General features: G+C 44.7%; 1 protein-coding gene across 1 annotated transcript in view; it reads left to right on the top strand.

Moving 5' to 3' along the window:
• Positions 1 to 326: 326 nt before the first annotated feature.
• The window catches only part of LOC143923399 (uncharacterized), a 139,003-nt gene continuing 126,199 nt past the window's right edge, over positions 327 to 13,130 (top strand). Inside the window, exon 1 of the mRNA XM_077447057.1 lies at positions 327 to 2,316. Within this exon, the coding sequence (XP_077303183.1) occupies positions 539 to 2,316 (1,778 nt within the window). The 5' untranslated portion in view covers positions 327 to 538. The remainder of the gene's footprint in view (positions 2,317 to 13,130) is intronic.

Here is a 13,130-nt window from a genome sequence, read left to right as displayed (position 1 = left end):
ATCTGTACAACACTGTGGTACATGTCAGAGCTATATAAATGTATAATAATAATAGTGTGCATGTGTCCTCAGCCTACATATTTTGTTTGTTGTTTATTAAAAGTGTCCCTCTTTGGAAAACAGCTGGTTTACTATTATTATTATTCTACATCCTCATACAAAATTGTCCTGTTTCCAGGAAACCTTTAACCCATACATAGATAGTACAGGAATCCGGAGTGTTTGTGTAGTTCAGTAGTCCAATAAGGATATAATTTCACACAACCTTTGTATCTGAGCTCCACACCCCTAATAAGCCTTGAACAGGTTCTCAGATTTTTACGACAACGTTCAGAGTTCTGTGCACACTCCCAGCGGGGACAGATCTCACAGGAGGCTCAGCGATCCCAAAAATACGAGTTCATCAATTTCCCTGGATAAATACTATGTACTGATCCTGCAGCAAATTTCTTTAAAGAGACACTGAATGGAGCAGAAGGTCCTTTAGAAAACGATAAAAGATTCTCTAGAGTTTAGGAAGGATCCCAAATCTGAAACCATGTCACAAGGCAATGTCGGGGGGACACTGCCACCAAATACCACGACTGGGAACTCTTCTAGTGATGGAGCCTATGGACCGTCTACTACAAAGCCAACTACTGCAAGGGAAAATGACCCTGCCAGGAGAGCAACACAGTTTTTTCAAAAGTTAAAGCCTAATAATAATGTTTATTCACTTGATCGACTTGGAATAAAGAGGAGAGGAGATAGTGAAGATCCAACTGTAAATACAATACCTGCGGGGTCAATCAAGTATCTCAACAAGGACCACCAACCAGATAAGAGCTCTGAACTACAAGGTAGAAAAGAACAAAGACCCAGAGCAAATATCACACAGACAAGTCTGGAGAGCTTTGTGAACATGGGAAACATCCATATTTTACCGAGGAACGGGCAAATGATAACTCCAGGAGAAAATGAAAATTGTACAACTGAAGAATTTCCTTTGGTGGAGGAACACCAGAAGTCAAGCGATGTAAACAATGCAATTACAACTGCAGCTGCACACTCACATGAACCTAAAGAAAGCTCCCTGCAGCTCCAAGTAAAGATAAAACCAGCAAGACCCCCACCTCCACCCCCACAAGATAGGGTGATATTACCAGACAATCACATGAATCCCACACAAATGGCAACAGTTGACCCATTCATAGATACAGAGGACAGTCCACCTAATCACAGCCTACAGTCTTCTTGTCCAGAGGAAAAGCAAATGAGTATAATGAGAGAAATTCCTTTGGTAGAGGCACACCTGGAGTCAAGGGATATGAATAATGGTACTACAAGTGGAGCATCACACTCACAGGAACCTAAAGAAAGCTCTCAGCAGCTCCCAGAAAAGAAAAAACCTAAGATAGCAAAGAAACCACCGCCTCCACCAAAGAGGGTGACATCAATAAATAAATATATAAATGTCCCACTGATGGACGTAGGAGACACATCCAAAGGGACAGAGGACATTACACCTAAACAGAGCCTACGATCTTTGTCTCTTGAGGAAATGGAAAATAGTACAACCAGAAAATTTCCTTTGGTAGAGGCACACCTGGAGTCAAGGGATATGAATTATGGTACTACAAGTGAAGCTTCACACTCACAGGAACCTAAAGACAGCTCTCAGCAGCTCCCAGAAATGGCAAAACCTAGGACAGCACTGAGAAACCCACCGCCACCCCCACCCCTACACCCACCAGAGAATGTGACACCAAGAGATACATTTATGAATGCCGCACAGGTTGTCAATGATGACAAATCCATAGAGGTGGAGGACATTGTGTCTAAACAGAGCCTGCTATCTTGTACAGAGGAAACGGAAAATAGTACAAAAATAAAAATTCCTTTGGTAGAGGCACATCAGTCAAGGGATGCGAATAACGCATCTACAACTGGAGGTGCAAACTTAAATGAACCAAAGGAAAGCTCCCAGAAGGAAAAGCCTAAGGTACCATCAAGAGCTCCACCCCCAATCCCACCAGTGAGGGGGGCACCAAAAGACAAACTTATGAATACCATACCAACGGCCAAAGGTGATACATCCAGGATAGACAATGGTCCACCTAAACACACCCTACAACCTTCTTCACATGGACCTAAAGGAAGTCCTCCACACTTAGGAAAGACAAAACCACCAAGACCTTTGAAACCCCCAGTGAAAAGGACAACATCAGCAGAAAAACCTCTGACTGCCACACAGATGGTCATAGGCGTACCATGGCGAGGAACAGAAGACAGTCACCCTAAACACACCCTACAGCCTTCTTCATTTGATGCATCACGGTAAGATGTCCCAGCATTCTTTCTTTTTTTTTCAGTTATTATTTCCATTTCTCAACTTTTGCATAATGATTACTAAATATTCAAAGTTTAGTGTATTGCATCAGGTTAAAATGGATTTTACACGATTTTTGCAGGTTGTCCTATTAGTAGCCCTCCCATGAAAAAACACTAGGGCAAAAAGCAGTGCAGTGCAGATTTGGGGTCTTCACCTTTCCCCAAGATCCCATGGCGAGGATGTTACTGGTGCCTAGGCAAAGGAAGCCATTTTCTAAAGTGAGAGTCTTACCTGTTTCTCCCTTTTTTAGATTTTGCTTTAGTATTTTTTTCATGAGGAGGCTACTAAAAAAAAAATGTATTATTAGGATCACTGGGAGTGGTATCTTGTTCCTCTACAGTAACCAGCCATGCATTTTATATTATCACTATACTGGATAAAAACCTGTCTTTTAAAAGCTTATCTACAAATATTCTAAAAAAGCTTAGGACAAAAAAATAAAATGTGTAAGGGCCCATTTACACTTGCTTCGACTTCAACATGCTTCTTTGATGCTTCGGTAAGGCTTCGGTGGTGCTTTTTTGAAGCTTTAATGAGGCGTGGCTGATGCCCTGTGTGTGTTGATATCTCATTCCTGCGATACCTCCAAAACAAAGCGAAGCTAAAGTTCAGTTAAAGCCTCTCAAAAGCTTCAGGCGCTTCAAGCGAGCTTTGCCATATACTTCTATGGAGGCTTTGAAGACACTTTGAAGCACCACTAAAGCGACATGTGGTATCATTTTTGAAGCGAACCCAAAGCAAAGAAAAATCAAGGTGTAAACAGGACTGTAAACTAACCATATTATTTAGTGACAGGGGCTTTGACTGGCATTCAGAGAGATTTAGCAAAGCCTGTCCAAAGGCTTGTTTTGAAGCAAGTGTAAAGGAGCCCTTAAAATAAGTGACCCATCACCAAAGGGTATGGTTTTTGGGTATGTGTGTGTGAAGTTGGTGGTGGTGGTGGCAAGGATATCAAAACCTAATGAAGGGTGTCTATGGCCATTTTTATCATCTTGGCCAGTGTTATTCTTGCCACTCAGGTTAAGCTGGATAAGCTTGTTGCTTCATTAACCTCAAGAGGAGAACAAAATACATGTTTGTTTCCTTGTATGAACCATAAACTTCTATGCAAAGCCTACACCTTCCTTTTATTAAAGCTGAACTACAGCTTTCCGTTCGGTCTTGCACAGTTGTACAGGCTTCTCTCCTGAAATTGTAAAGTCCGATTTCACTGCACACTGTGAGCTTCACGACTACCCAACATGGAGCTGCTGAGTTCTGTAGCCAATTGAGCATGTGTGGCAATATTCTTGCAGTGGGCCAGCTTTCCCCTTCTGGCTTCTGGCTATGGCGTCCAGCAACACCATTTTGGAGTGGCCAATGTGTCCGTGCAGTGTAATGTTTACACTGCAATACCTCAAAGCCAGGGACATGCTGAGAATGTGGAACGTAAGAAGAAACTCGACTCCACTGGTAATTCATCTGGTGAATAGTACTACTTTCATTAGTTACTTACTCCTGACTCACTATTTATCACTTACTCCTGACCCTTTAAACTTTGTGCATCACTTACTTCTGACCTCAGCACTACTGTATGTGCATTGCTTACTCCTTCTGCTCTCCTTGTGTCGCTTACTCCTGCGTATTGCTCACTCCTGACCTCTGCTCTCCATGTGCCATTTACTCTTGACTAGTGATGGACGAACTTCCGACGGGACGTTTTGCGAACGCGGACCGCGAACGCGGCCGATAGTTCGCGAACCGGAACGTTCGCGGCGGGCCCCATTGACTTCAATGGGAGGCGAACTTTGCAAACCTACAGGTCAAATTTGCAGCCACAAAATAATTAATAGCTGTGCAAACATAGTCCCACCACATGGCCAATGACATAACACATGTATGAGGTGAATCTGGGATCAACAACTACAAGCATTCTTTTTTTATATGGGAAATTGTTGTGACAATTAAGGACGGTGGAGCGCATGAAGGCAATGGAGGAGAAAGGGGAAGGTCAGGGACCAGGGTAGGCAAAGAAGAGGGTACAGGAGATGATCACCAGCAGCGTGACATACAGCAATGACACCTGCACTGTGATAGAGTCATCTGACAGCAGCACCGTGATACAGAGCACTGACATCAGCAGCGTGACATAAAGCACTAACACCAGCACCGTGATATACAGCACTGACAGCAGCACCGTGATAGAGAGCACTGACATCAGCAGTGTGACATAAAGCACTAACACCAGCACCGTGATATACAGCACTGACAGCAGCACCGTGATAGAGAGCACTGACATCAGCAGCGTGACATACAGCAATGACACCTGCACCGTGATAGAGTGATCTGACAACAGCACCGTGATAGAGAGCACTGACATCAGCAGCGTGACATAAAGCACTCACACCAGCACCGTGATATACAGCACTGACAGCAGCACCATGATAGAGAGCACTGACATCAGCAGCGTGTCATAAAGCACTCACACCAGCACCGTGATATACAGCACTGACAGCAGCACCGTTATGGAGAGCACTGACATCAGCAGCGTGACATAAAGCACTCACACCAGCACCGTGATATACAGCACTGACAGCAGTACCGTGATAGAGAGCACTGACATCAGCAGCGTGATATACAGCACTGACACCTGCACCTTAAGCAGCCACAGGAGGAAGTCAGCATAGCACAGGGATGGTGGGAGCCCGCCCCTCATAATGAGCATAGCACAGGGATGGTGGGAGCACCTCAAAATATGCACAGCAGAAGTACAGCCCCAGGAGGAAGTCAGCACAGCACAGAGATGGTGGGAGCCACTCATAATAAGCAGCCCCAGTAGAAATATGACACCGCTCAACTTCTTCAAAGAGGAGGGTACGGGCATATAGTACGGTGTGCTTTTTTTGGACAAGGAAGTGAGCCAAATGAAGAAAGAAGGTCTTTGTGCTCGATTAAAAAAATTGTTTATAGACATACACATGGTCTACTGGTCACATGTGTTGAATTCCTCCGAGATCCATGCCTCATTCATTTTTAGAAATGTGAGGTAGTTAACACTGTCGTGAGCTAGGCGAGTACGCTTATCGGTCACGATCCCCCCTGCTGCGCTGAACGTCCTTTCGGACAGGACACTGGATGAGGGGCAAGCCAACAGTTCGATTGCAAATTGGGCAAGCTCTGGCCAGAGGTCAAACCTGCCCACCCAGTAGTCCAGGGGTTTATCACTCCTCAGAGCGTCCACATCGGCCGCGGTCAGTCACCAGTAGTGCACATCAACTCTATGTATTATGGACCGATACCAGTCCTTATAGAGTAGCAGACTGTACCTCACTCAACCCTATGTACTGTAGCACCCTATACCTTACCAGTCCTTATAAGAACTTTTGTGGACCAAGTAGGTTGTGTGTGAGTGATTAGCAGACTGTACCTCAGTCCCTATACCGATGAAGGACTGCTGCAGTATAGGGCATTGGTCAGTTAGCAGTAGTGCACCTCAACCCTATGTATTGTGGACCTATACCAGTCCTTATAGAGTAGCAGACTATACCTCACTCAACCCTATGTACTGTAGCACCCTATACCTTACCAGTCCTTATAAGAACTTTTGTGGACCAAGTAGGTTGTGTGTGAGTGATTAGCAGACTGTACCTCAGTCCCTATACCGATGAAGGACTGCTGCAGTATAGGGCAGCGGTCAGTTAGCAGTAGTGCGCCTCAACCCTATCTATTGTGGACCTATACCAGTCCTTATAGAGGAGCAGACTGTACCTCACTCAACCCTATGTACTGTAGCACCCTAGATAGACCAAGTTAACAGTCCTTATAAGGAGGTTTGTGGAACAAGTGGGTTGTGAATGATTAGCAAACTGCAGCAGAAGGGCAGCAGTCAAGTATAATATTCTTTCTATATTTGGAAGAAAGAATATTATACTTGTACAAGCCTATTACCATACCAGTCCTGAAAAGAATCTTTTTGGAACTAATAGTAACAGCTACTGATTAAACTGACCCTCACTGCCTGACACACTGCTTCCTGCCTGTCCCTATATAAACTGACAAAACAGAGGCTACTGGAACAAAAACTGGAATAGCACTTTTGTGGACCTGATAGTAACAGCTAATGATGATGACTAAACTGACTCTCCCTGCAGCAGACACAGCGTCCTGTCCCTTTCACTAAACTGACAAAAGACACTCAGGCTGCTGCAACAATCAGTAGCACAGCAAACCTATATACACCTAACACCTATACCAGTCCTGAAAAGAACTTTTGTGTACCAAATAGCTAGCGATTTGGGTCACTGTAATCTCTCCCTGCTCCACACGGCAACCTCTCCCTATAGTGACAGAAGAAAGAATGTAAAATGGCCGCCGGATCGGGTGTATTTATAGGTTAGAGGGAATGTCCAAGTGTCCATGTGCTGTAATGTCTCAATTGGCTGTCCTGTACCCCATCTGGGATGTGTCATCATAGGTCAAAGTTCTTTTACACATTAAACACGAAAGTCCGCCGGGCAAACGGCGCCAATAGTCTGCCGAAAGGGCGGGCCGCGAACAGCCGAAATTCGCCGCGAAACGACCGCCGGGCGAACCGTTCGGCCATCACTACTCTTGACCTCCTCTCTCTATGCATCGCTTACTCCTGACCTCAGCACTATGTGCATTGCTTACTTCTGACCTCTGCTCTCCATGTGTAACTTATACCTGACCTCTGCTTTCCATGTGTCACTTACTCCTGACCACTTCACTCTCTGCAATACTTACTCCTGATCTCAGCACTATGTGCATTGCTTACTCCTGACCTCTGGTCTCCATTCGTCACCTACTCCTAACCTCTGCTGTCTGTGCATCGCTTACTCCTGACCTCAGCACTATGTGCATCACTTACTTCTGACCTCTGCTCTCCATGTGTAACTTACGCCTGACCTCTGCTCTCCATGTGTAACTTACGCCTGACCTCTGCTCTCTGTGTATCACTTACTCCTGACCTCTTCACTCTCTGCATCACTTATAACTGACCTTAACACTATGTGCATCGCTTACTCATGACTTCTGCTCTCCATTCGTCACTTTCTCCAGACGTCTGCTCTTCATGCATCACTTACTCCAGACCTCTGCTCCCCATGCATCTCATGAGAATCTCCAAGACCAAAGATAGCTGACATCCTTCAATATGTGGTGGGTTGTGAGGCATAGTGGGTAAAAGATGGTGAAAGTCATTGGGCTCCAGACACTTCTTGGATGTAAAATAGGTTTTATTTCTTTTGACAGTCCTTTTTATATATTTAGGGGGGAAAGAGGGTTAGGGCCAGGACAACCTTAAATAGTGGTAAGCTCAATTGGCAGACTCTGAGACTTCAATAAGAGAACAGCCGTGCAGGGAAAGGCCTCCAGCAAGGCGCAACTTCTTAACATGCAGGATTGTTGTCTCCTATGGTAACAGCCCCTTAACAGTTCCTAACTGAAATGTATCAGTTCTTTCAGTTCCACTACAATTGCTACTTGTGGTTATTCAATACTGAGCTCCTGGTCTCTCATTAGACCCTCTGATTCATTGACTATGAATCCCTTGAGCTTCTCCAAGGTTTGCGGTGGTATCTCCTGAAGCATCACCCCGTTTCCCTGCTGGGTCCCTAGCTTGGCACTCCAGATACTCCTCAAGCTTCACCTCTGCTAACCCGGTGAGGTCCCTGGCTTGACATACAAGGCTGCCCTGCAAGCATCTCCTCTGCTGGTTGGGTCCCTGACTTGATCACCGCCTGAAGTTTCCCAATTCTCCACTATGCCCCTCATTGAGAATATGGTTCCAGTACTTGCTTCAGTTACTCAATGTGGTCCCTGATAAAGGCGATTGCCCTTCATAGTGACAGCTTCCCTTCTACCTCTGACCCCTGGCAGGTTCTCCGGCAGGCAGAACCATCACTTTTGGTTGAACTGCAAGCCACAGTCCCAACCCCGCGCTGCCCTCTTACTTCTGGACAGGCCCTCACACAGCCTGGCAGCCATATGCTCCCAGGATAGGCCCAATCTCTGGGCCTAGCAGCCCCAGGCAGACGACTCATGCCCAACCCAGGCAGAACACAGATCCCCTGACTTTGTCCGAATATATATAGGCTCTCCCAGCAGGCCAAGGGATTAACGAAAACCCCTGTCCCACATACCCATAATCTGACCTTGGGTTGCCCTTCTCGTAACTAGTACCACCAATACCCGGCCACCTAGTGGTAGAAGAGAAAAGTGCAACAAGGCCAAGCTTAGGGAGAAAACAATAGATCCCTATCAATCAACCAAGATAACTACTCTTGGCAAGTAAATTTATGAGGAGCTCCCTGACTGAACTCCAGGGCGCTACATTGAGATTACACTTTAGAAGGGTTATTGCTCCTAAATTGTGCTCAAAAGTAGATGTAAACCCAATCACTACACTTTCATATAATCTTTATCTTGTTAAATCGGGATTCCGCTGCCGTTTTTTTTTTTTTACCTGTGTCACTGGTGGGCGATTCCTACGGTGTCTTTGCAGTCACGATCGGCGTCTTTTTAACCCCTGGCGTGACGATTTCATTGCTAAGGAAAACTTTTAAAAAAGCAGTCCGGCGGTTCCCATCTTCACTGTGGGCGTTTGAAGCTCACAGGCATTTACTTCCTGGATGCGATGACGCTGAGCTCCCAGCATCCACCGCTCCATCTCGCACATGCTCATTGAGTGTCCTCTTTGTTTTCCTTCCTCTTGCCTCGTGTGCTATAGTGGTAATGGCAGATAGAGCTGCCTGCCCACTTTCAAAATGGCAATTTCGGACACGCCCTCGTCACATGACCAGCGTCCTCCTTCCGAAATCTCACGAGATTTCGGCATGCATGTGTCCCCCACGGATTCCTGGGAAATAGCTAAAAAAGTTCCCAGGGACCATTGCGAAGCCGATAAACACTCCTACTCCCATGGGAGGAGAGCCCGGAAGTCGGCATAAACATTAAAAATAAAAGGTAAATACTGCATATTATTTTATTTCAATGGTCATAACTGCATCTATGTTCCAAAGCCATTTGAATAAGATGAACTTGCAATTTTCTGTACAAAACCGCTTTAAAGAGGAAGTAAACCCTGATGGGTTTACTTCCTCTTTCATTCCCTGCAAAGGCAAAGCATAATGGACTACTATGCATCGCATCGCATAGTAGTCCATTATGTGTCACTTACCTGACACAAGAGCCAGCGAAGTCACCGCTGTCCCCTGTAGTCTGCCGCATCCATCTTCTCGTGGGGTCTCGCAGCTCTGCCGCTGTCATTCGGCGAAGCCGCGATGACGTCACTCCCGCGCATGCGCACGGGAGCCGAGACGCGCTGCATTGCACGGCACCTTTGTTATCGAGGATGCCACGCTCAGTGCGCATGCGCTGTAGACAGCGTTGCCCATTTTCGGGCAAATATCTCCTAAACCGTATAGGTTTGGGAGATATTTCTTGGACCTACAGGTAAGCGTTAATCTAGGCTTACCTGTAGGTCAAAGTGGTTTGTAAGGGGTTACAACCACTTTAATGTCCTTTTTACAAGTCATGTTCAAATCTGATTAAACTCCTCAGTGTTAGGAATCTTCTCTTGTGATCAGTCAAAACTCCAGATGTATTGAGAAGCAGACAATTTATTTCTGATGTGGCCCACAACAGGGAGACATACATATAGGACAGAAACTGAAGAAAAATGTCTCCCAAAAAGAATGTGTCTCCCCCCCTTATTCCTACAAGAATAACACCTCTATGCTTCTATTGGCTGAGGAAACATAAATAACGTTGTCATGGTACATGATGGTACTTTATTTTGATATTCATGTTCCCCGTACATTCTTAGGCTATCTAGTTAGTTAAATCTAATCATCCTACAACTTACTATGGAGTTAATTAAGACAAAACAATACAACAAGTTAATACAATAATGTGCTCAGAAGTAAGTTTTTTAAAAATCAGTCTCAGGAATATTGTTTTTCTAATAGTCACATAATAAACATGAAAACTTTTCTAACATTCCCTCCTCTTTGTGTGACTATTTTATCTCAACACATTTCGATGATAGTCCTTGTATTATACACTTTCGGACTGTATGTCATTAAGTTGAGCTTCAATGTCCACATAGGTCTCCTCAGAGGTAGAGAGGGTTTGATACATTGTTCTTGAGACTGTAGTTTCAATGAGTTTTTGTGAAAGTCCTCGAATACAGGGAATGCAGTAGCATCCGCAAGTAACCAAAACAGCCAAAGCCACAGCGATTGAGATCAAACATGATGTGATAAATCCAGTCCATTTATCGAACCATCCTTCAAGCCAGGTTGTGAATGGATCATTAATACCTGAGTTTTCCGCCAATTCATTCCTTCCAAGGCTCTGGTCACGGTCCCTCCAGGAGCTGTATTGTTAGGGATAAAGGTACAACACATGCTACCAAACATTTTGCATACCCTCCTCTTTCAGCTAAGACCATATCTAAAGCCATTCGGTTCTGCCAGGCCATTAGAGATGTGGGGGCCAACTGTTCTGCTAGGCCCTTCACAGCACCCCTAGTATAGTTTACAAATCGTTGCTGGTTATAATATATATAATTAATCCAGTCAACATTTTTATTTATAGTCACCCACCAGAGAAGAGACTCAAACCCAGCTGTCACCTGATTCCTGGCTTTAAACTCATCCGGCACCCCGCGAAGAACCCCAATCTCATCTATGTAGATCTGAGAGTCAAATGACCCCAAGGGAGAGGTGTCCCTGCGATACTGTCGGTGACTCTTAGTCCACGGGTATTCTGACAGGATTCTCAGGGGCATAGCCAGCTGGACCATAGAGCAATCCCCTCGGGCATTGGCCGGTAGTCCAACTCGCAGTTTCTTATCCCCACACATCCACCAGACATCAGCTCTCTGAATGTCATGTCCAACCCAGTCACCGTTGTCCGTGTTAATCCTCTCCACACAGTAGTCATCAGGCAGTGACCCAAGATCCACCGCGCTACGGTTCCCTGGGAGTGCAAAACAAGTAAAGTTGCCCGGATAAGCGGTAACCGCTGGAGGTTTTTGAGGTCTCTGTACTGGGGGAAACAACAAACTCAATGTGTGACAAGTAGAATTTGTTTCAGGTTTATAGCTCTTATTATACAATTGCAACATACATTTTAAACCTTCTGGATCTGTATTGTGATCTAGAGGAAAAGGAACTGTTGCTAAATGTGGTCTGGCTCCGGCACAAACTAAACAGTTTTCCTTTTTTTTTTTTTGTTTTAACCTTAACCATTCTAACCACTCATTTTTTTCTTGGTAGCCCGTCTCCAAAGCTATGGCATCTTCTATTGTTACGTTAGTGAATCTTATAGTTTTACTCAGAACTTCTATTTTAGCATGGCCTTTCTTCTTTCCCTTCTGAGTCTACCTTTTCCTGTTGTCTAGTTTTATTAGGTGGTAATACCTCAAGGAAAAATATTCCTGAGGGGTCAGTTCCTGACACCCATGCTCCCATGGAATACAACCGCTGATCTTCCTTCCTCGGCTCCTTTAATGTTATTAATAGTTGGTTACAGTTCTTACTATGTGTGCAGGGGGAATTGGCCGCTTTTGTGATTATGAGTCTCTCCTTTATTCCACTCTTTTTAGCCCCTGGTTGATTATACCCCCAATCTTGATGTGCTGTAGTCCACAGGGCCTGATCCCATGCTTAACATCCTGCTCTATTCCAGAGCCAGCAGACATATTTATCTGCCCATAGAAGTCCTCTAGCCCCAGTTGTAGCCCCACAATCTGCAATCTGACAGAAGTCTACCAGTATAGTGCTAGTTATTCCCTCTATAAAGTTTTAGATTTAATGCTTTTCCTGTTCTTTCCTAATTCAAAGGTTCCTCTACTCTTCCATAACGTATAACCCCTCTTATGGATGCCTCTCCTAGAGTCACCAGTAACCCAAGGATAATTACTGTCCCTTTCATCCTAACCAGCTACAGAGTTCCAGCGGATAGGATAGGGGAATTGGAAGGGGAGGGAGACTTTACCGGTTTGAGACAAGTCCCACCTTGTGTGAGACCTCCCTTTGTAGCTGGATTTTCTGAACCTCTGGTAGCCATCTGGCCCTATTCTGCCTGTAAAACCTTTTTGTAATGGGACTTGTGAATCCAGGTAGACCTCTCTGCAATCCTTATCGCAGTAGGGGTGGTTAAGAGGACTTTGAAAGGACCATCCCACCTTGGGGAGTACCACTGCTTTTTTCTCATTACTTTTTATTGAGACCCAATCTCCCGCATGCACCTTTTTATCTTCTTAAATTAGACCTTCTAGACCAGAACCAAAATCATTAGTATGTCTTTGTATTAACAACATAGACATGTATTCTGCTGGTGTGTGCTCAGACTGCTCACTAGGTGTTTCATTTGATTGTAAGGGTATCTTATATGGCCTTATCATTCCAAATGGGCTTAAAGCTTCTTTTGGGGGTGTGATATACATACTGGTCACAGCTACTAGTAGGCAATACATTCAATTATTTTTACCTGTTTCTTCCACAGCTTTTCTCAGTTTGCTTTTTAGAATGCCATTATGTCTTTCTACCAATCCAGCTGATTGGGGATGATAGGCACAATGGTATTTCCCTTTTTAATTCTCATCACTTCTGTCAAATGTTGTATATTTTTAATTACAAAATGAGGTCCATTATAATTGTCTGTGCATCTGCACTTCCTGTCGGGAATATCTCCACCCATTTGGTCAGGGTGCCTGGTTACCAAACAATATTTCTTCCTTTCACATTTGTCT

This window comes from Lithobates pipiens, unplaced genomic scaffold, assembly GCF_037356315.1.
Source record: "Lithobates pipiens isolate NorthernLeopardFrog02 unplaced genomic scaffold, aLitPip1_a1.2 Scaffold_22, whole genome shotgun sequence".
Taxonomy (NCBI): Eukaryota; Metazoa; Chordata; class Amphibia; order Anura; family Ranidae; genus Lithobates; species Lithobates pipiens.
The sequence above is the reverse complement of the archived record's forward strand: the minus strand, read 5'-3'. Positions and strand labels throughout refer to the sequence as shown.